Source organism: Pagrus pagrus (genome assembly GCF_965226575.1).
Source record: "Pagrus pagrus genome assembly, chromosome: 11".
In the NCBI taxonomy this organism is placed as follows: domain Eukaryota; kingdom Metazoa; phylum Chordata; class Actinopteri; order Spariformes; family Sparidae; genus Pagrus; species Pagrus pagrus.
The window spans coordinates 200,350-221,228 of record NC_140195.1 but is presented as its reverse complement, the minus strand read 5'-3'; the positions used below and the strand labels follow the sequence as shown (position 1 = coordinate 221,228).

At 45.5% G+C, this 20,879-nt stretch overlaps 1 protein-coding gene across 4 annotated transcripts; it reads left to right on the top strand.

The window, feature by feature from the left end:
* Nucleotides 1–82: 82 nt before the first annotated feature.
* abcd1 (ATP-binding cassette, sub-family D (ALD), member 1) lies at nucleotides 83–19,937 on the top strand. Of its 4 annotated transcripts, XR_014623630.1 has the most exons (18): nucleotides 252–337; nucleotides 2,963–3,224; nucleotides 3,337–3,449; nucleotides 3,908–4,065; nucleotides 4,215–4,402; nucleotides 5,835–6,009; nucleotides 6,255–6,445; nucleotides 6,562–6,742; nucleotides 6,817–6,959; nucleotides 7,666–7,846; nucleotides 8,604–8,698; nucleotides 13,702–13,847; nucleotides 15,187–15,332; nucleotides 15,605–15,689; nucleotides 17,765–17,890; nucleotides 18,247–18,334; nucleotides 18,848–19,656; nucleotides 19,718–19,937. XR_014623630.1 is itself a non-coding variant. In XM_084367867.1 (17 exons), the coding sequence occupies exons 2-17, from the start codon at nucleotides 3,096–3,098 to the stop codon at nucleotides 18,977–18,979; spliced, it is 2,277 nt and encodes a 758-aa protein (XP_084223993.1). In that variant the 5' UTR covers nucleotides 83–269; nucleotides 2,963–3,095; the 3' UTR covers nucleotides 18,980–19,937. The 4 variants fall into 4 exon arrangements, 3 of the variants coding, with proteins under 3 accessions (XP_084223993.1, XP_084223992.1, XP_084223994.1); XM_084367867.1 differs by having other exon boundaries at nucleotides 83–269; nucleotides 18,848–19,937; XM_084367866.1 differs by having other exon boundaries at nucleotides 18,848–19,937.
* The last annotated feature ends 942 nt before the right edge of the window (nucleotides 19,938–20,879 follow it).

The following is a 20,879-nucleotide window of genomic DNA, read 5'->3' as shown; positions in this document are numbered from 1 at the left end:
AGCAGGTGTGACGTGACCACTGAAGAGTTTTACATCTGAACAGCTGATGAACGTAAACACAGAAGCTGAAGTGACGTCAGTCTGTTTGTGTTCAACATGTCTGGTGTCTGCTGGTCTCCTCTGGGAGGAGGACATGTCTCTGTAGGAAGGAAGGGCCCGAGAATAAAACCAGCAGAAGAGGAAGAAGAACGTAGGATGTGTGTGTAGGAAAGGAAGGAAGGAGGGAAGGAGGGCTGTTGTCCATATTGGGACGCGGCCCATCCTGTCAGGTAAACATGCAGAACTTTCTCCTGCCGTCCGGCGACATTAAACACCTTTAACGTGTTAAATGATAAATGTAAGTGTGTGTTGTGATAGAAGACGTGTTCACGGGTGTGTTGTTTGTGTTGTGGTCACATGTGACGTCAGATGAAGCAGATTAAAGCGGTAAACTTTGACCTGTTTTCATGTTCACATCACAGAAACAAAGTTCCTCTTCTGTTAGCGGCAGTTAGCTTCAGTTAGCATCTCTCAGTTAGCGGCCGTTTTATTTTAAACTCGGGTTAAACTTTTAGTTCGGTTTGGTACCAGTCGAGCGGTGACGGTACCGGGACCTGTAGTCCTCCGATGTTCAAACAGTCCGTGTGAGAGTGAACTCGGTGAACAGCGGCAGTTAGCTCAGCGCTGTGAGCCGCCGGCTAGTGAGAAGCTAACGCTAACCGTGGTGAACAGGGCTGTGACGTCACCTTCATCAGTGTGTTTAAAACCTGAGGTCACTGTGTTCTTCTGCGGTAGGGTTGTACTTTTACTCCATTACATTTATCTGCTTTAGTTACTTTACAGTTTATAAAAAACAGACTCAGATCGACTCAGACTCAGATCGACTCAGACTCAGATCAGACTCAGACTCAGATCAGACTCAGATCGACTCAGACTCAGATCAGACTCAGACTCAGATCAGACTCAGATCGACTCAGACTCAGACTCAGATCAGATCAGATCAGACTCAGATCAGATCAGACTCAGACTCAGATCGACTCAGACTCAGATCGACTCAGACTCAGACTCAGATCAGATCAGATCAGACTCAGACTCAGACTCAGATCGACTCAGACTCAGACTCAGATCAGATCAGATCAGATCAGACTCAGACTCAGATCGACTCAGACTCAGATCAGATCAGATCAGACTCAGACTCAGATCGACTCAGACTCAGATCAGATCAGACTCAGACTCAGCTCGACTCAGACTCAGACTCAGATCAGATCAGACTCAGATCGACTCAGATCAGATCAGACTCAGATCAGACTCAGACTCAGATCGACTCAGACTCAGATCAGACTCAGATCGACTCAGACTCAGATCAGATCAGACTCAGACTCAGACTCAGATCGACTCAGACTCAGATCAGACTCAGACTCAGCTTGACTCAGACTCAGATCAGATCAGACTCAGATCAGACTCAGACTCAGCTTGACTCAGACTCAGATCAGATCAGACTCAGATCGACTCAGACTCAGACTCAGATCAGATCAGACTCAGACTCAGATCGACTCAGACTCAGATCAGATCAGACTCAGATCAGATCAGATCAGACTCAGACTCAGATCGACTCAGACTCAGATCAGACTCAGACTCAGATCAGATCAGATCGACTCAGATCAGATCAGATCAGACTCAGACTCAGATCAGATCGACTCAGACTCAGATCAGATCAGACTCAGACTCAGATCGACTCAGACTCAGACTCAGATCGACTCAGACTCAGATCAGATCAGATCAGACTCAGACTCAGATCAGATCAGACTCAGATCAGACTCAGACTCAGACTCAGACCAGATCAGACTCAGATCAGATCAGATCGACTCAGATCAGATCAGATCAGACTCAGATCAGATCAGATCGACTCAGATCAGATCAGATCAGATCAGACTCAGATCAGATCAGACTCAGATCAGATCAGATCAGATCAGATCAGATCAGACTCAGACTCAGACCAGACTCAGACTCAGACTCAGACCAGATCAGACTCAGATCAGATCAGATCGACTCAGATCAGACCAGATCAGACTCAGATCAGATCAGATCAGATCAGACTAGACTCAGATCAGATCAGACTCAGATCAGATCAGATCAGATCAGATCAGATCAGACTCAGACTCAGATCAGATCAGCTCAGCTCAGCTCAGATCAGATCAGATCAGACTCAGACCAGAGTCGATCGCCTCTTGTCAGCTGATCACCTGAAGGAGAGCAAACAGGCTCCATAAATATTTAAAAAGTTATAATAAATATAATATAAATACTTCGTCTTGAAACGTCCACTTATGTGTTTTTATTAGGTTGGTTTCTTTTGTGTGTTTATAAGTTAAATGTGTTATTATTAGTATAATTATTATTATTAAAGGATAATAAACTGTCTGATACATCTGATCAATATCGTTCATCACGAGTGTGTTTGTGTTGGTTTGTATTTAAAGTTGTGACGTCTCTACAGGACAAGAAGTCAAAATCAATATGTAACATGACTTTTACTTCATCAATAGACAAAGTGATTATAGATGAAATCTAAACTATATAATCACATTTAACAAACTGATTTAAAGGAGTCGCTCGTGTTTCTGTCAGCTGACTCTGAATCATTGATTTATTTAGACGACGTAGAGAAATGTTTGATTTATTTTATTTTCAAATGATGCTGAATCGATCAATAAGATCACAGAATTGATCAATAAGACTCAGAATCGATCAATAAGACCACAGAATCGATCAATAAGATCACAGAATCGATCAATAAGACTCAGAATCGATCAATAAGATCACAGAATCGATCAATAAGACTCAACATAATATGTGGCTGTAGTCTCAGATTTGATGATTTTGAACTGTAACTTTATTGATCTGCTGCTGGATGGGAATAATAATGATCAATAATTTGAACCTGATCAGATATATTGATAGGTGATTGGTTCCGTCTCTACAGGTCGAGGATCAGGTCTGAGGTCGTCATGTTGTTACCGTGACGACAAGGCTGGGACCAGGTGCAGTTTGGACTCCTCCTGTAACTCGCTGCTGTTACCATCCTCTGATTGGTCACCTGTCGCCTGCCTGTCAGCATGCAGCTGACCTATCAGAAGCTGCCGGCTCAGCTGAGGCGCAGCTCCAGACTCAGGAAGCTGACGGCCGTGCTGCTCGCTGCCTACGCCGTCAAAAAACTGTCACCGTACGTCTGGAGGAGGATACAGGTGAGACACACGCACACACGCACGCACACACGCACGCACGCACGCACGCACACACACACACACACACACACACAAACACTGCAGGTGACTGTGTGTGTGTTTTGTTTTTCAGAGGAGTGCAGCTGGTAAACACCTGGGCGGAGCTAATTTACCTTTGGGCGTGGTCAGCACCTCCTCCACCTCTGTGGAAAACAATGGAGAGAAGAAGAAGAAGAGAGGCAGCAGGTGTGTGTTTGTGTGTGTGTGTGTGTGTGTGTGTGTGTGTGTGTGTATGTATCAGTGTGTGCGTGTGTGTGTGTCAGTGTGTGTGTGTGTGAGTCAGTTTACAAACAGCAGACGTTGGATTTAACCATGGACCGACAAATATCAACAAACATCATGATAGCTTCATCTCAGTAAACCGGAGTTAAACCGGAGTTAAACGGGAGTTAAACGGGAGTTAAACCGGAGTTAAACGGGAGTTAAACGGGAGTTAAACGGGAGTTAAACCGGAGTTAAACCGGAGTTAAACGGGAGTTAAACCGGAGTTAAACTGGAGTTAAACCGGAGTTAAACCAGAGTTAAACCGGAGTTAAACTGGAGTTGAACCCTAAGAAAACTGAATGAACTGTTGATCTGGTTTCATGATCCAGACTTGTGGTCTATCAGACCTGTCTCACAGATGTGTCTCTGTCTGTCTTCAGGTCTCCGTCAGTGAACAGGGAGTTTGTCCTCAGACTGTCCCGTCTGTTGAAGCTCTTGTTTCCACGGTTACTGTGTCCAGAGATCGGGCTGCTGGCTCTGCACTCTCTGACCCTGATGTCCAGAACCTTCCTGTCCATCTATGTCGCTGCTCTGGATGGTCTGTCTGTCTGTCTGTCTGTCTGTCTGTCTCTCTGTCTCTCTCTCTCTCTGTCTCTCTGTCAACCCAAATGTTCCTTTACAGTTCAGAGTTTTAGTTGTTCCCAATGTTTAGAACATCAGTACTGATGAGTAGTATTGATCCCTCAGGTGTGATAGTGAAGTGTATCGTTCAGAAGGACCCTCAGGCCTTCATGCTGCAGCTCTCTAAGTGGCTCCTCGTTGCCGTTCCTGCAACTTTCATCAACAGCGCCATCAGATTCCTGGAGGGTCAGCTGAGCCTCAGGTTCAGAAGCCGATTGGTCGACCACGCCTACCACCTGTACTTCACCAACCAGGTATCACACACACACACACACACACACACACACACAAACTGTCCCCAGCGCTCATCAAACACCTGAAGCACTTTTTAGCTCCACAACGATCCTTTTTAATCTCTCAAGACTGTTAAAATGAAAAATAGATAAATAGTTAGATGAGTCAAAAGTGAATGATAGAGTCAAATAAAGTCCGACCTCATTGGCTTCACGTCCGTTTAGACCAGATCTGGTAAAATGTTTCTTTTTGCACTCTGAGGGAAAATGTCAACTTTTCCATGATGTAGATCTCGTGTACAATGTGGATCCTCCTGGTGGATTTGAACCTTTTTCTCCTGATGGATTTCTTGCACGCTAACAATAAAATACCAAGTAGCTTTTTGTTATTGAAATTCCAATTTCCGAACAATATATCACCCAAATACACCCGCGCTGGTTTATGTGACTAAAGGGGACTTTTCGGAGCGGACCGTGGATGCGATCTCCTTCAACCTTGCACGGAAAAGGGGAATGATATGAAAGGTTTTTCTAATTTATTGAGAAACAATGCCCAGGCCAGCAATGCATGCCAAAAACATGTTGTTCATTCGTCCCTTCAATAAACCAACCCAGCTGTGGACTCACAATCAAACCAAGCCAAAATGACGACGATAAAATGGTGTAACACAAAATCTCACAATATTTTTCCAGGAATCCGCTCCAGCTAGACTGTAGCTGGAATAGTTTCTCCTAACTCTCAGCAGAAATCAGTACATCTGCCTCTTTCTCCCACTTCGTCTTTATGTATTCTGTGCTTTCTTGTTTCCATTGTTGGATTCCAACATACAATCTGGATATGATTTTGTTGCATGTTCCGGATCTGACTAATGATTGAACCTCATGAAGCTCCCTGGCTTCCCCTGCTTGTTGTAGTTCCCAAATGCTCAACGCTCATTTTAGTTCCCCAGCACTTCATAGTCATCTTAATTCGTCAATAACGTCCCAAGTTCATGTTAGTTCCCAAATGTGCACGCCCATGTACTCCGCAACACTTCATGTTTATTTTAGTTCCCTAATGCTCATTTAAACCACCCAGTACTCTGCACTCATGTTAGTTCCCCAACAGACGCTCTTTTCAGTTCTCTGGTGAGACTGTTGGGTCGGACATTATCAGGTTCTGTCTCTGTCTCTGTCTCTGTCTCTGACTCTGTCTCTGACTCTGACTCTGACTCTGTCTCTGTCTCTGACTCTGTCTCTGTCTCTGTCTCTGACTCTGTCTCTGACTCTGTCTCTGTCTCTGTCTCTGACTCTGACTCTGTCTCTGTCTCTGACTCTGACTCTGACTCTGTCTCTGACTCTGTCTCTGTCTCTGACTCTGACTCTGTCTCTGTCTCTGTCTCTGACTCTGTCTCTGTCTCTGACTCTGACTCTGTCTCTGTCTCTGTCTCTGACTCTGTCTCTGTCTCTGCAGACATACTACCGTGTCAGTAATATGGATGGTCGTCTGTCCAATCCCGATCAATCTCTCACTGAGGACATGGTGATGTTTTCAGCCTCCATCGCTCATCTCTACTCCAACCTCACCAAACCCATCCTGGACGTGGTCGTCACCTGTTACACCCTGCTGCGCACCGCTCAGTCCAAAGGTACACCTGCTGTCCCCCTGTGTCCCCCTTGTTGACTCGGGCTGATGAGACACAGAACCAATGAGCAGCTCCGTCCTCGTCAGTTTGAGTTGTGACTCAACCTGATTCGTTGATTTGTTTATTCACGGTGGGACAAATCGACCTCGTTCCAATAGACAAACGTTGCTTCACTGTGTAATATTTTTTACTTTCATGTTTTAAGATGACACATCATCACCTGACCTCTGTGACATTCCTCCATGCAGGAGCGAACACAACATGGCCGTCCATCATCGCCGGCCTGGTGGTGGCGCTCACCGCCAAAGTCCTGCGCTCCTGCTCGCCTCGATTTGGGAAGCTGGTGGCCGAGGAGGCGAGGAGGAAAGGAGACCTGAGATACATGCACTCGCGCATCATCGCCAACTCTGAGGAGATCGCCTTCTACGGAGGACACAAGGTACATGCCCCTGAACAGGAGGTGATGACATCATGAGCACGCCCTCTGGTGGACAGAGAGAGGACTGCAGCTGTGAATGATGATGACATCATGATGACAGTGTGTGTGATTGGCAGGTGGAGATGAACCAGCTGCAGAGGAGCTACAGGTCTCTGTCCTCTCAGATCCATCAGATCCTACTGAAGCGTCTGTGGTACGTCATGTTGGAGCAGTTCCTCATGAAGTACGTCTGGAGCGCCTCCGGACTCGTCATGGTCGCAGTGCCCATCATCACCGCCACAGGATACTCCAAATATGGTAACATACACCACACATCCACAAACACACAGTCCTAATGAATGAGTGTGACGTTTGACCTGTGACATCATCAGACTCTGAGGAGGTGAAGCAGGCTGCCATGGTGATGAAGGAGGAGGAGCTGGTGAGTGAGAGGACGCAGGCCTTCACCACCGCCAGAAACCTCCTCAATGCCGGAGCGGACGCTGTGGAGAGGATCATGAGCTCCTACAAGGAGGTACATCTCCTCTACACCTCCCCTGCACCTCCTCTACACCTCCCCTGCACCTCCTCTACACCTCCCCTGCACATCCTCTACACCTCCTCTATACGTCCTCTCCACCTCCTCTCCACCTCCCCTGCACATCCTCTACACCTCCTCTACTCCTCCTCTACATCTCCTCTGCACCCCCTCTGCACCTCCTCTATACCTCTACATCTCCACTATACCTTCTCTATACCTCCTCTACACCTCTTCGGCACCTCCTCTACATCTCCTCTTCACCTCCTCTATACCTCCTCTATACCTCCTCTATACCTCTTCGGCACCTCCTCTACATCTCCTCTACATCTCTTCGGCACCTCCTCTACATCTCCTCTTCACCTCCTCTATACCTCCTCTACACCTCCCCTGCACCTCCTCTACATCTCCTCTTCACCTCCTCTATACCTCCTCTATAACTCCTCTACACCTCCTCTACACCTCCCCTGCACCTCCTCTACATCTCCTCTTCACCTCCTCTATACCTCCTCGTCCTTCTCTACCCCTAATCATCGTTCTCCTCCTCATCTGCTCCTCCTCCTTGTGCAGCATTATTGATCCTTAATGTGATAAAGAAGCTCCTGAACCAACAACCTACCTGTGTGTGTGTGTGTGTGTGTGTGTGTGTGTGTGTGTGTGTGTGTGTGTGTGTGTGTGTGTGTGTGTGTGTGTGTGCGCGCAGGTGACAGAGCTGGCAGGTTACACTGCTCGTGTGTCTGAGATGTTGGATGTGTTTGAAGATGTGAACAAGGGAATCTACCGTCGCTCTGCAGATAGAGAGGAGGAGTTAACAGGAGGAGCAGCAGGAGGAGGAGCAGTGGTTCAGCACGGTCAGAGAGTCTGTGGGCGTCTGGACATCAGAGGTAGGAGCTGAGAGTTCAGACACATTTGGGATGAATGAATCACACAAATATGTGAAATACTCACCTGTGAATATGTCTTTTCAAAACAGGAGAGGTGACACAGGTGTATTATCACATTAAAATGAAAGACAGACGAGCAGGACAGGGACTGGAGGAGTAACAGATCCAGCTTGCAGAGCTCTGTGTGGTGTCACTGCAGCTCTGACGGCTCACTGACAGGTAGACAGGTCACATTCACCTGTTGGTCTCAGCTGACTGTCCTGCTCCGGTCTCTGTCATCATGTATTAACATGTTCAAACACCAACGATACAAACAGAGTGAGGGATGGAGCAGATCCTGTTCTGTAGTGTGGTGGGTCTGAACATAGCTCAGGTTATAAAGCAGCTGTGTCAGGTTGTCTTTATCATTTCATCACATAACAAACACAAACAGTCAGGAGGTCATGAGTGCTGAGGTCTGTTTCTCACAACATGATTGGTCGATGTCTTCCTTCTCGGTGTGAAAGCTCAGAATAAAAGATGATGTCACTTTTTCACTGTGTGACGAGCTCACCACAAACATCAAGTCAGGTGTGATGCGTGAAGCGTTACCATGGTAGCATGCAGGACTGTAAACAGGAAGTGGGAAAGTTTGGTGCTCCAGTTTGAGTCGTGTGTGTGTGTGTGTGTGTGTGTGTGTGTGTGTGTGTGTGTGTGTGTGTGTGTGTGTGTGTGTGTGTGTGTGTGTGTGTGTGTGTGTGTGTGTGTGTGTGTGTAGGTCATGTTATCAGTGTGGAGAAGGGAATTCGCTGTGAGAACCTGCCAATCATCACTCCGACTGGAGACGTGGTGGTGTCCAGCCTCAACATCCAGGTAACTCACACACACACAGACACACACAGACAGACACACACACACACACACACACACACACTATGAAGGTATATCAATGTCAAAACAACCAGAGAGATGCGCAGCAACGGGTGTGTGCACGCATGAGAATTTTGTTATGCGTGCGTGCGTTGTTACGTGCAGACTGTATTTCACGCGTAACAAGAAGCTGCGTGCGTACGAAGCAGCGTGCGCACGTCTGTCTGTCACTGTTTGACAAATGTTGTCACGCGTTCACACACGCGTGCGGTCGCAGTTTCTGATGTGCGACCGGAAGTTGATCTGCACCGTGCGCAACACACCGCGTACTTAGACGCCTCGCGTAGTTGTTCTGTGTTCCATGTTCATCCAGTAGATGAAGCCATCGATCCAATACGAGATACAGACATACAGACTTTTACATGACATGATTCATTTGTTCCATGAAGACAGAGAAAGAGTTCTGTTGCTGTTTCTTTTACTTTGTTTCTCACATAAGACACAAAATCAATGACAAACATTTGTAAGTTAACCACGCCCCCCGCAGGTGATCAGTTCATTGAGAACTGCTGGGACCGCTGGAGAGGTGCGTTAGGTTTGTGCACCTGAACAGCTGCAACACACTCCCAGGACTTTTGTTGGGAGGGGCGGGGGAAGCACGCACTTTTATCAATGATCCACCGTCCTGGTCCCACTGAGGACTCGAGCAGCAGCGTTTTTTATACATACATATATATATAACAAAAAAAAACACTTCTCCTCCTTCTCATTCTTCTTTTATAATTCTGGCAGCAGTGTCTGGCTCACTGCTGCCTCCCCTGGTTGACGACACTTCAATAAAATGAAAAGGCCAACTACGCGAGGCGTTCACGTACGCGGTGTGTTGCGCACGGTGCAGATCAACTTCCGGTCGCACATCAGAAACTGCGACCGCACGCGTGTGTGAACGCGTGACAATATTTGTCAAACAGTGACAGACAGACGTGCGCACGCTGCTTCGTACGCACGCAGCATCTTGTTACGCGTGACATAGTTTGCGCACGTCATTTCCGCCTACATGTGAGCGTGTGACAAAAATGTTCAATTATCTTCATGCGTGCGTGCGTGCGTGCGTTTGCATAAAAACGCATGAATGTTACACGTAGTCACTACGCGTAGTGTGATTACCGGCGTGCAGCAGTCATACGCGTGAACGTGCGTGTGAACGGGGGACCATTATAAGTCAATGAGGAAACTACATTACACGTCAGGCGCTGCTCGCTGCACAGGCGTCAAAGCACGCGCGTGTGACACGTTCAGTTGATAGGTGCGCACGCATTATGACACGATTCTACCGCCATACACACACACACACACACACACACACACACACACACACACACACACACACACACACACACAGAGCAGTCCAGTGGTGCAGTGTGTGCTGCTGTCCACAAGGTGTCAGTGTTGCTTCAGCTTTAGTTACAGTTGTTACTTCATTCTGCAGTCTCAGGGTTTAATTTTAACTCATGTTGTGTCATTAACATGATGAAGTGACCAATATGATCAATATATGGATTGATTACCAAAGCCCTCATGTGCAATGCTGTCCTGTGTATACATGGTCAGGTTATAGAATCAAAAGTGTAAAATCAGCACAGAGAAGACAATGAGCAGGTCCATCACAGAGACTCATTCTATACGACTGTCATCAGGATTATAAATCCTGAGTCTACCTGTGAGCAGAACAGGTGAGTCTGGATCAGTACAGTCAATGCGTCCTGACCCAACACAGTGTCTGTGCTCCTGAATGTTCACAGTAAAGATCAATAAGATGGAAGCTGTGAACTATAAACAGTTTGTCCCTGTGAGTGACAGTTGAGGTCACTTAACTCACACACCTGTGGTGACCCTCACACCCCTGTGATACAGCAGCAACATGATAACAACATTAAAATCAATGACATCATCGATTGATGATTAAATGATCTGTACTGATCAATATTAATATGACACTGTAACAACAGGACAGACTGAAGATGACTTCCTGTGTTTCTGTCATCAACTCACATTGGATGGTGATGATGTCAGTCCTGTGCTGAGCGCACTCAGTTCACTCCTCTATCTCGCTTTAATCTCTTCTTCTCTGAGGTCAAAGGTCAGAGCACAGCCTGCAGCTCATTAGCATTTACTGAAACACTGTGTATGTGTGTGTGTGCGTGCGCACGTACAGACAATAGAGGGATTATAGAGTGACATTTCATAGAGAGGAAGAGTGTGGCGGAAACAGAAGAAGAGGAACATTGATGGAGACAGAAACTCCTCTCTGTCCTCTGACTCATGACCTTTGACCTCTCTGCTCTGTGATTGGTCCATTCTTCTTCATGTTCTGGTTGTGAGGAAGAGTTTAGATGCTGAGATCTTCATATATTCAGTTATGTGTCCACAGAGTGTTTTTATCCGAGCGCTCAGTCTCTTTCCCGTGGTCGCTCCAAGCGCTTCATGTTGATATATTGATGAATATGATATATTCAAGTCTATATATATACATATATATATATATATATATATATACACAGTGCTGTACACAGTGCTGTTTAACAAAAAGTTAAATTAGTTCGACCAATAAGCATAATAAAATGCAAAGCATGTTACAAAATATATCCATGAAGAAGCTCTGACATGCCTTCTTTAATCTGCCTCTTCTCCACAACTCACTAATTAATCATAATCAGTTTACTTCAGTCCTGAACCTGTGCACCTTCATCCGCTCCCATGTAACTATATACAATTCCGTATACTATATGTGCAATTAATAAATTGCATATTAAATATAGATATATTTACATACACACTCATATATTCATATATACATATGTACTGAACACATGTACATACATATACTCACACACATATAAATATATGGTTTATAGTATACATAATATTTATAATTGACCAAATTTCTATATCTTATTATAAAAGTGATTACAGAAAATTTACATTTCATAACATTCATATTTTATAAACACAAACATGCATAAAAACACAGAGGGATTTTTAAAGTCCTTCCTCATCCTGAACCCCTTGCTTTATGTTGAACTGTTCATAACATTCAGACTCACACAATCACCTTCACCCCACTCCTGTTCCCACAGTTCCACCCGTTCCCACAGTCTTCAACCCACTCCTGTTCCCACAGTGTTCACCCCACTGCTGTTCCCACAGTGTTCACCCCACTGCTGTTCCCACAATGTTCATCCCACTCCTGTTCCTACAGTATCACCCCTGTTCCCAGTCTTCAACCCACTCCTGTTCCCACAGTGTTCACCCCACTGCTGTTCCCACAGTGTTCATCCCACTCCTGTTCCTACAGTACCACCCCTGTTCCCACAGTCTTCAACCCACTCCTGTTCCCACAGTGTTCACCCCACTGCTGTTCCCACAGTGTTCATCCCACTCCTGTTCCTACAGTACCACCCCTGTTCCCACAGTCTTCAACCCCCCTCCTGTTCCCACAGTGTTCATTCCACTCCTGTTCCCACAGTCTTCAACTCACCCCTGTTCCCACAGTCTTCAACCCACCCCTGTTCCCACAGTGTTCATTCCACTCCTGTTCCCACAGTTCCACTCCTGTTCCCAGTCTTCAACTCACTCATGTTCCTACAGTCTTCACCCCACTGCTGTTCCCAGTGTTCATCCCACTCCTGTTCACAGCCTTCACCCCACCTATGTAATGTAAACATGAACAGTAACTGTTACTATAGTACTACTGCTACTACTACTACGACTACTACTACTACTACTACTAATAATAATAATAATACTGCTACTACTACGACTACTGCTACTTCTACAGCTACTACTACTGCTACTACTACTACTATTACTGCTACTGCTACTTCTACTGCTACTACTACTACTACTACTATTACTGCTACTTCTACTGCTACTACTACTACTACTGCTGCTGCTACTACTACTACTACTACTACTACTTCTACTACTACTGCTACTTCTACTGCTACTACTACTACTGGTACTACTACTACTAGTACTGCTACTACTTCTACTGCTACTGCTACTTCTACTGCTACTGCTACTACTACTACTTCTACTACTGCTACTTCTACTGCTACTGCTACTGCTACTTCTACTACTACTACTACTGCTACTTCTACTGCTACTTCTACTGCTACTGCTAGTACTACTTCTACTACTACTAGTACTGCTGCTACTTCTACTGCTACTTCAACTGCTACTTCTACTACTACTACTACTACTGCTACTTCTACTGCTTCTTCTACTGCTACTGCTACTGCTAGTACTACTACTACTACTAGTACTGCTGCTACTTCTACTGCTACTTCTACTACTACTGCTACTGCCACTTCTACTGCTACTGCCACTTCTACTTCTACTTCTACTTCTACTGCTACTTCTACTACTACTACTACTACTGCTACTTCTACTGCTTCTTCTACTGCTACTGCTAGTACTACTGCTACTACTAGTACTGCTGCTACTTCTACTGCTACTTCTACTACTACTGCTACTACTACTACTACTGCTACTTCTACTGCTACTGTTACTTTCCTTCAGCCTGCTCCTGTCCCCACAGTGTTCCCTCCACCTACTGTAAACATGAACTGGTAGAAACACTCTGGTCGCTGGTTGCCTTCATGTGACACTGGAAGCAAACAGACCAACCAGCCGAAACACTCACTGTAACATATCCTCATCCTCCTTCAGCTCATTGTGTAAAGATTCAGCTCCTATCCTGAAGTACTCCATAAAATCCTTAATTCTTACCTCACTGTGATGATACTTCAAATAAATTAGAGACAGCAGTACAGTCAGGCATCAACTGTTCAACAGCACCAGACCCAGTCTCTTCACAAGCCTCATACTCTGGATTGTGAAGAACTCTTTCATGTTTTTGTGTCGGAATGAACAAAACAAGCAGTGAGTTTGCTTTCTTTCTTTGTGTGTGTGTGTGTGTGTGTGTGTGTGTGTGTGTGTGTTAGGTGGATGAAGGGATGAACGTGTTGATCACAGGTCCAAACGGCTGTGGGAAGAGTTCTCTGTTCAGGATCCTCAGTGGACTATGGCCCGTTTATGGAGGAGTTCTGTACAGACCAGAACCACAGCACATGTTCTACATCCCACAGAGGTAGTAGTACTACAATTACCACAATTACTACAAATACTACCAGTGTTTCCCCTAGGCTGACGGGTTTGGGGGGGGGGCAGCAGGCCAAACAGGCTGACAGTTAACAAACAGGAATCATTTTAATAAACATGAGACACAAACTGACATTTTTCCCAACGAGCACATGTGCTCCTGAAGTAAAATATCTGGGAGCACAAAAAACATGTATTTATTGATGCTTAACACTTAAATAGGCAGCACAAACAAAATTTTGATTCACAGTGTGTGATTTAATTTTTTTTTTTTCATTTCAGGCAACACAAAACAATTTTTTTTCAGCTTCTGGCCCCTGCAGTATTTGCAAAACAATGGTTTTGGTGTTCACTGTGTGATAACTAAACAGGTCCATCACTCAACAAAATATAGAGAAATGTCCCACAAAGCAACGTCACATGACCAAACAACAGTAAGTAGTAACTGGTCGTGTCTTTTTTTTTTAAACCTTTATTTAATCTCGAGAATCATTGAGAGCAAGCCCTCGTTTTCAATGATGTCGAGAGTAGCTACAAGTCAGATATTAACAACACAAAATACAAATAAGACAGCAGCAACACTTTGGCAACTTATATGAGGAAAAGCCTCTGTCCGACCGACTCCTCATCACATTTCTGCCCGAAAAACAGTGTCTGTCCCCGGAAAAAAACTTTAACTCACCAAGTGTTTGCCGCGGTGAAAAAAAGGGTTAGGGTTAGGGTTTGGCGAACCGCCGATGCAGCGATAATGCGGTGTCTCTGTGTGATAAGGGCTAGTAACTTGTGGTTGTGACGGTAACTTGTGACTTTTGCTCGCACACTATGCGCCGAAAACATTTTCCCGGTTCGCACATACATTTTTTTAGGGGCAAATGCGAGTGAAATGCTCGCACTGTAGAGCCCTAACGTTTGCCTCGCCAGAATCACTTTGAGTGCGCTTAAAAAACGTGTATATTTTCGCCTGTTTTTCAGGCAGTGGGGGTGGACGCCACATGTTGTCCTCTTCTCTCCGTGTCTGTCTGTAGGTGTGTGTTCAAGTGTTTGTTTGTGTGTACGCCGGTGCGAGGGGGGGGCGCAGGGTGCCGTTGGAGGGGTGGGGCAGGGCGCCCCCCCTATACAACGGTAGGGGAAACACTGACTACTACTGCTTCTGTAGTAAACCTGGTTAACAGAAGCTTCAGTGACATCATGGCGCCTCTGTGTCTCCAGCCGACCTGTCAGTGTTCACAAACACCTACAGGTGGAGTTTTACACCTGTCAGCTCACAGGTCATCCAGTCTACTGTAGTACTGTAGTACTGTAGTATTGATGAAGTATTGTGTGTACAGGCCCTACATGTCTGAGGGGACCCTCAGGGACCAGGTGATCTATCCGGACTCAGTGGAGGAGATAGTTCAGAGAGGAGTCTCAGATTCAGATCTGGAGCAGATCCTCCGGACCGTCCACCTGCTCTACATCCTGGACAGAGAGGGAGGTCAGTGTGTGTGTGTGTGTGTGTGTGTGTGTGTGTGTGTGTGTGTGTGTGTGTGTGTGTGTGTGTGTGTTCAGGATTAAAGAGTTATTCAGGTGTTCCAGCAGCTGATCTGCAGGTAAACAATATGATCCAATCAGAACTAGCTCAGTCACATCATGATCCTGTAAACACATAAACATAAAGTCTGTTAGTGTTGGACTTTACTGTCACACAGTACTACACTCAGTACTACACTAAGTACTACATGTATAACCACAATATCTGTGTGTCAGGTTGGGAGTCTGTCAGTGACTGGAAAGACGTTCTGTCTGGAGGAGAGAAACAGAGGATGGGGATGGCTCGCATGTTCTACCACCGGTAAATATTCACTAACTGTTCACTGTTCACTGACTGTTCACTGTACACTGACTGTTTACTGACTGTTCACTAACTGTTCACTGTTCACTGACTGTTCACTGACTGTTCACTGTACACTGACTGTTCACTAACTGTTCACTGTTCACTGACTGTTCACTGACTGTTCACTAACTGTTCACCGTTCACTGACTGTTCACTGTTCACTGATTGTGCACTGACTGTTCACTGTTCACTGACTGTACACTGACTGTTCACTGTTCACTGACTGTTCACTGTTCACTGACTGTTCACTGTTCACTGACTGTTCACTGTTCACTGACTGTTCACTGACTGTTCACTGTTCACTGACTGTTCACTGTACACTGACTGTTCACTGCTCACTAACTGTTCACTGTTAACTGACTGTTCACTAACTGTTCACTGTTCACTGACTGTTCACTGACTGTTCACTGTTCACTGACTGTTCACTGTTCACTGACTGTTCACTGTTCACTGACTGTTCACTGTTCACTGACTGTTCACTAACTGTTCACCGTTCACTGACTGTTCACTGTTCACTGACTGTTCACTGTTCACTGATTGTGCACTGACTGTTCACTGTTCACTGTTCACTGACTGTACACTGACTGTTCACTGACTGTTCACTGTTCACTGACTGTTCACTGACTGTTCACTGACTGTTCACTGTTCACTGACTGTTCACTGACTGTTCACTGTTCACTGACTGTTCACTGTACACTGACTGTTCACTGTTCACTGACTGTTCACTGACTGTTCACTGTACACTGACTGTTCACTGTTCACTGACTGTTCACTGACTGTTCACTGTTCACTGACTGTTCACTAACTGTTCACTGTTCACTGACTGTTCACTGACTGTTCACTGTACACTGACTGTTCACTAACTGTTCACTGTTCACTGACTGTTCACTGTTCACTGACTGTACACTGACTGTTCACTGACTGTTCACTGTTCACTGACTGTTCACTGACTGTTCACTGACTGTTCACTGTTCACTGACTGTTCACTGACTGTTCACTGTTCACTGACTGTTCACTGTACACTGACTGTTCACTGTTCACTGACTGTTCACTGACTGTTCACTGTACACTGACTGTTCACTGTTCACTGACTGTTCACTGACTGTTCACTGTTCACTGACTGTTCACTAACTGTTCACTGTTCACTGACTGTTCACTGACTGTTCACTGTACACTGACTGTTCACTAACTGTTCACTGTTCACTGACTGTTCACTGTTCACTGACTGTTCACTGTTCACTGACTGTTCACTAACTGTTCACCGTTCACTGACTGTTCACTGTTCACTGACTGTTCACTGTTCACTGATTGTGCACTGACTGTTCACTGTTCACTGACTGTTCACTGACTGTTCACTGACTGTTCACTGTTCACTGATTGTGCACTGACTGTTCACTGTTCACTGACTGTACACTGACTGTTCACTGACTGTTCAGTGTTCACTGACTGTTCACTGACTGTTCACTGTTCACTGACTGTTCACTGACTGTTCACTGTTCACTGACTGTTCACTGTTCACTGTTCGTTCACTGACTGTTCACTGTTCACTGACTGTTCACTGTACACTGACTGTTCACTGTTCACTGACTGTTCACTGTTCACTGACTGTTCACTGTTCACTGACTGTTCACTGACTGTTCACTGACTGTTCACTGTTCACTGACTGTTCACTGACTGTTCACTGACTGTTCACTGTTCACTGACTGTTCACTGTTCACTGTTCACTGACTGTTCACTGACTGTTCACTGACTGTTCACTGTTCACTGACTGTTCACTGTTCACTGACTGTTCACTGTACACTGACTGTTCACTGTTCACTGACTGTTCACTGTTCACTGTTCACTGACTGTTCACTGACTGTTCACTGACTGTTCACTGTTCACTGACTGTTCACTGTACACTGACTGTTCACTGTTCACTGACTGTTCACTGTTCACTGTTCACTGACTGTTCACTGACTGTTCACTGTTCACTGACTGTTCACTGTACACTGACTCTCTCTCTCTCTGTTGTGTGAATGTCTCTTGCCCAGCCCTCGCTACGCTCTGTTGGATGAGTGTACGAGCGCCGTCAGCATTGACGTGGAGGGAAACATCTTCCAGGCTGCAAAGGATGCTGGGATAGCCCTGCTGTCAATCACACACAGACCCTCCCTGTGGTCAGTGCGCACAGACACACACACACACACACACACACACTTTTGAACATCATCAGCAGGGACTTTGTTTATGTGTGTGTGTGTGTGTGTGTGTGTGTGTGTATGTATGTATGTATGTATGTGTGTGTGTGTTTGTGTGTGTGTGTGTGTATGTATGTATGTATGTATGTATGTGTGTGTGTGTGTGTGTGTGTGTGTGTGTGTGTGTGTGGACAGAGTGTGTGTTGCAGTCTCACTCTGAGCTGTAAGGTGTGATATACGTGTAGTAGTGTGGTGAGCCTGCAGGGGGCAGCAGAGCTCTGAGCAGCTCTCAGCTGCCACGCCCTCCTCACATCTCCGTCTTCTTCTCCTGACAGGAAGTACCACTCTCACCTGCTGCAGTTTGATGGAGAGGGAGGGTGGAGGTTTGAACGTCTGGACGCCTCCACTCGTCTGTCTCTGCAGGTCTGTCCTTAGTCCACAGACACTTTCTGTTTACTGTCAGCCTGAGTCTGTTTCCTGGTCCTGGTCCTGGTCCTGGTTCTAGTTCTGTTCTGTTCTCTCTCAGGTCGACTCCTCAATCATTTGCAAGTTTGAATGTGTGTGTATGTCGCTGTGTGTCAGCCCTGTGATTGGCTGGTTACCTGTCCAGGTGTACACCCCCCCCCCCCCCCCCCATGTCAGCTGGGACCAGCTCCAGCTATCAACTCAGTGTGGTTACCATGGTAACCAGCAGCAGCAGAACAACATGCCTGCGGCACATGGTGTGTGTGTGTGTGTGTGTGTGTGTGTGTGTGTGTGTGAACATGGTGAGAAACATCAGCCAATCAGCTGTCTCTGTAGAGTCATGTGGGTGGGTGGTGCCTGCAGGCTGCTGTAGTTGGCCAGGTTAAAATGATCAGTGTGAAACTATTGACACGGAACTCATTGACAACGTGTGTGTGTGTGTGTGTGTGTGTGTGTGTGTGTGTGTGTCAGGAGGAGAAGCAGCGACTGGAGAGTCAGCTGTCAGGAATTCCCAAGATGCAACAGCGCCTGGCCGAGCTGTGTGTGCTGCTGGGGGAGAGGGAGGAGGAGGAGGAGGAGGAGATGAAGAGGAGCCTGTTTTAACTGGTTACCATGGAGACAGAGGAGGCTGATCATGTGACTGAAACTGATTTGAACTTATTTTATGATCTGATCCTTCGGAGTTGAAGTTCTAATGAACAGGAACCACAGAAGAAGAAGAGGAGGAGGAGGAGGATGAGAGAAGAAGAAGCAGCTGATATGAATATAGAAATATGAGATGATGTTTAGATTGTTCAGAGTGTTTCAGTGTCTGATGAGCTGCACATGAGAAGTTTCTGATCACGTCTGTTTATCAATGTTATTGATCATTTCCTGACCAACGAAGACTCGTCTGATTGTTTGTCCAATCAGATGTTTAGTTTGTCTTCTGACAGTAGAACTCGTGTCCAAAACATTTATTCATGTTATTATCCCCCAGTGATGTCACTGTGTTTCCTTTCATCTGATTGGCTGTTAACAGGTTTGATCTGATCCTCCGGTGTTCACCTGACCTGTTACCATGGTGATGTACCTGGTTAACATGGTCAGAGCTGTTTGATGAAGGAGAGGTGTGTCAGTGCGTCCTCTCCTGTCTCCTTCAGCCGAGGACACACTGGAGGAGACGACACCGTCCCACAATCCTCTGTGGCAGCAACATCTATACAACAGGTCACATGACAGCCACAACTGAGAGCTTTTATTTTGTATTTCACTCAGTCACATGACTGTGAGGTCATGAGGTCATCATGACCTTACAGTCATGATGACCTCATGACGACATCATGACTGTGAGGTCATGAGGTCATTTTTCATTTGTGCCAATTTGATTCTTTTATCGTTTGTTTTTAGTGGAGCTGCTTCATCTGATCAGATCAATCAATCAATCAATCGTCCAGCAGCTCAGCTGATCAGTAAATCAATACATGTGCTGCCCTTTGATAAGTAAACAAAGTTTATAGTTGAAGATGTTTCATGTTTGTATGATGATGAACTTTAATAGAAAATAAAAATTACAACCATCTGCGTTTGTCCAGTGTTTTTCAAAATAAAGGTACTTTTCAAAATAAAGATAGGTCAGAAATAATTTAGTCAGAACAAAAAGCTCAGAGTTCATATTGATCAGTAAACATATCGATCATTAGAGAGATGAGACCCACTTGTTTTTGTTTATCGTCAGCTGTTTTGTTGACGCTGCAGTGATTTGGAATCAGATTACATTTACTAACCCTGTTGGATTACTTCACGTCAGTGGTGGACAGTAACTAAGTACATTTACTCCAGTGTTGTACTCAAGTACTGTTTTGAGGTATTTGTACTTTTTATGCTACTTGATACTTTTACTGCGTTATTTCCTGCTGACCTTTCAAATTAAGAGTTAAACTGATGATCTGAAGATAAAATGATCTGATGCTCGGGAGTTAATAATCAATACTGATTGGCTGAGGTAAACCAGAGTACTTCCTGCAGAGGTGTGTAAACATCCTGACTGAGTCGTTTTATTAATCGATCATCAATTTGAGTCGTTCTTTAATAAAAACTGAAGATCACATTTTATAAACCAACTACTAATCGATTCATCCAGACAGTGATCGACAGATAATAATGTGAATAATCCTCAGCTGCAGTCCGGATCAATAATCTGGGTTTGATTGGTCTCTCAGGGGTTTGATGACTGCAGACAGTGTGACTCACTGTGTTCACCAGGAACCACAGAAGAAGAGCAAAGACGTTAAAACACATCAGTGTGAAGGACACAGGACGTCCTGTGGACACGTCAGGTCGGTTCATGTCCCTCAGGACTGAAGACGACGTGAACGTACAGAAACAGCCAGAAACTACAAGAAGGATCGGAACTGATCCCTGAGTCCACGAGACAGACGGACAGATTGGACCTGACAAGACACCGTCCTCTGACAAAGTCCTGGTTCGGAGAGACGGAACATGAGACATGATGGAGGCTCAG

Coding starts and splice junctions, on each gene's coding strand:
- abcd1 (XM_084367867.1), top strand. CDS start 3,096: ATGCAGCTGACCTATCAGAAGCTGCCGGCTCAGCTGAGGCGCAGCTCC. Junction 6,960..7,665: donor TCATGAGCTCCTACAAGGAG/GTACATCTCCTC, acceptor GTGTGCGCGCAG/GTGACAGAGCTGGCAGGTTA. Junction 15,333..15,604: donor CATCCTGGACAGAGAGGGAG/GTCAGTGTGTGT, acceptor TCTGTGTGTCAG/GTTGGGAGTCTGTCAGTGAC.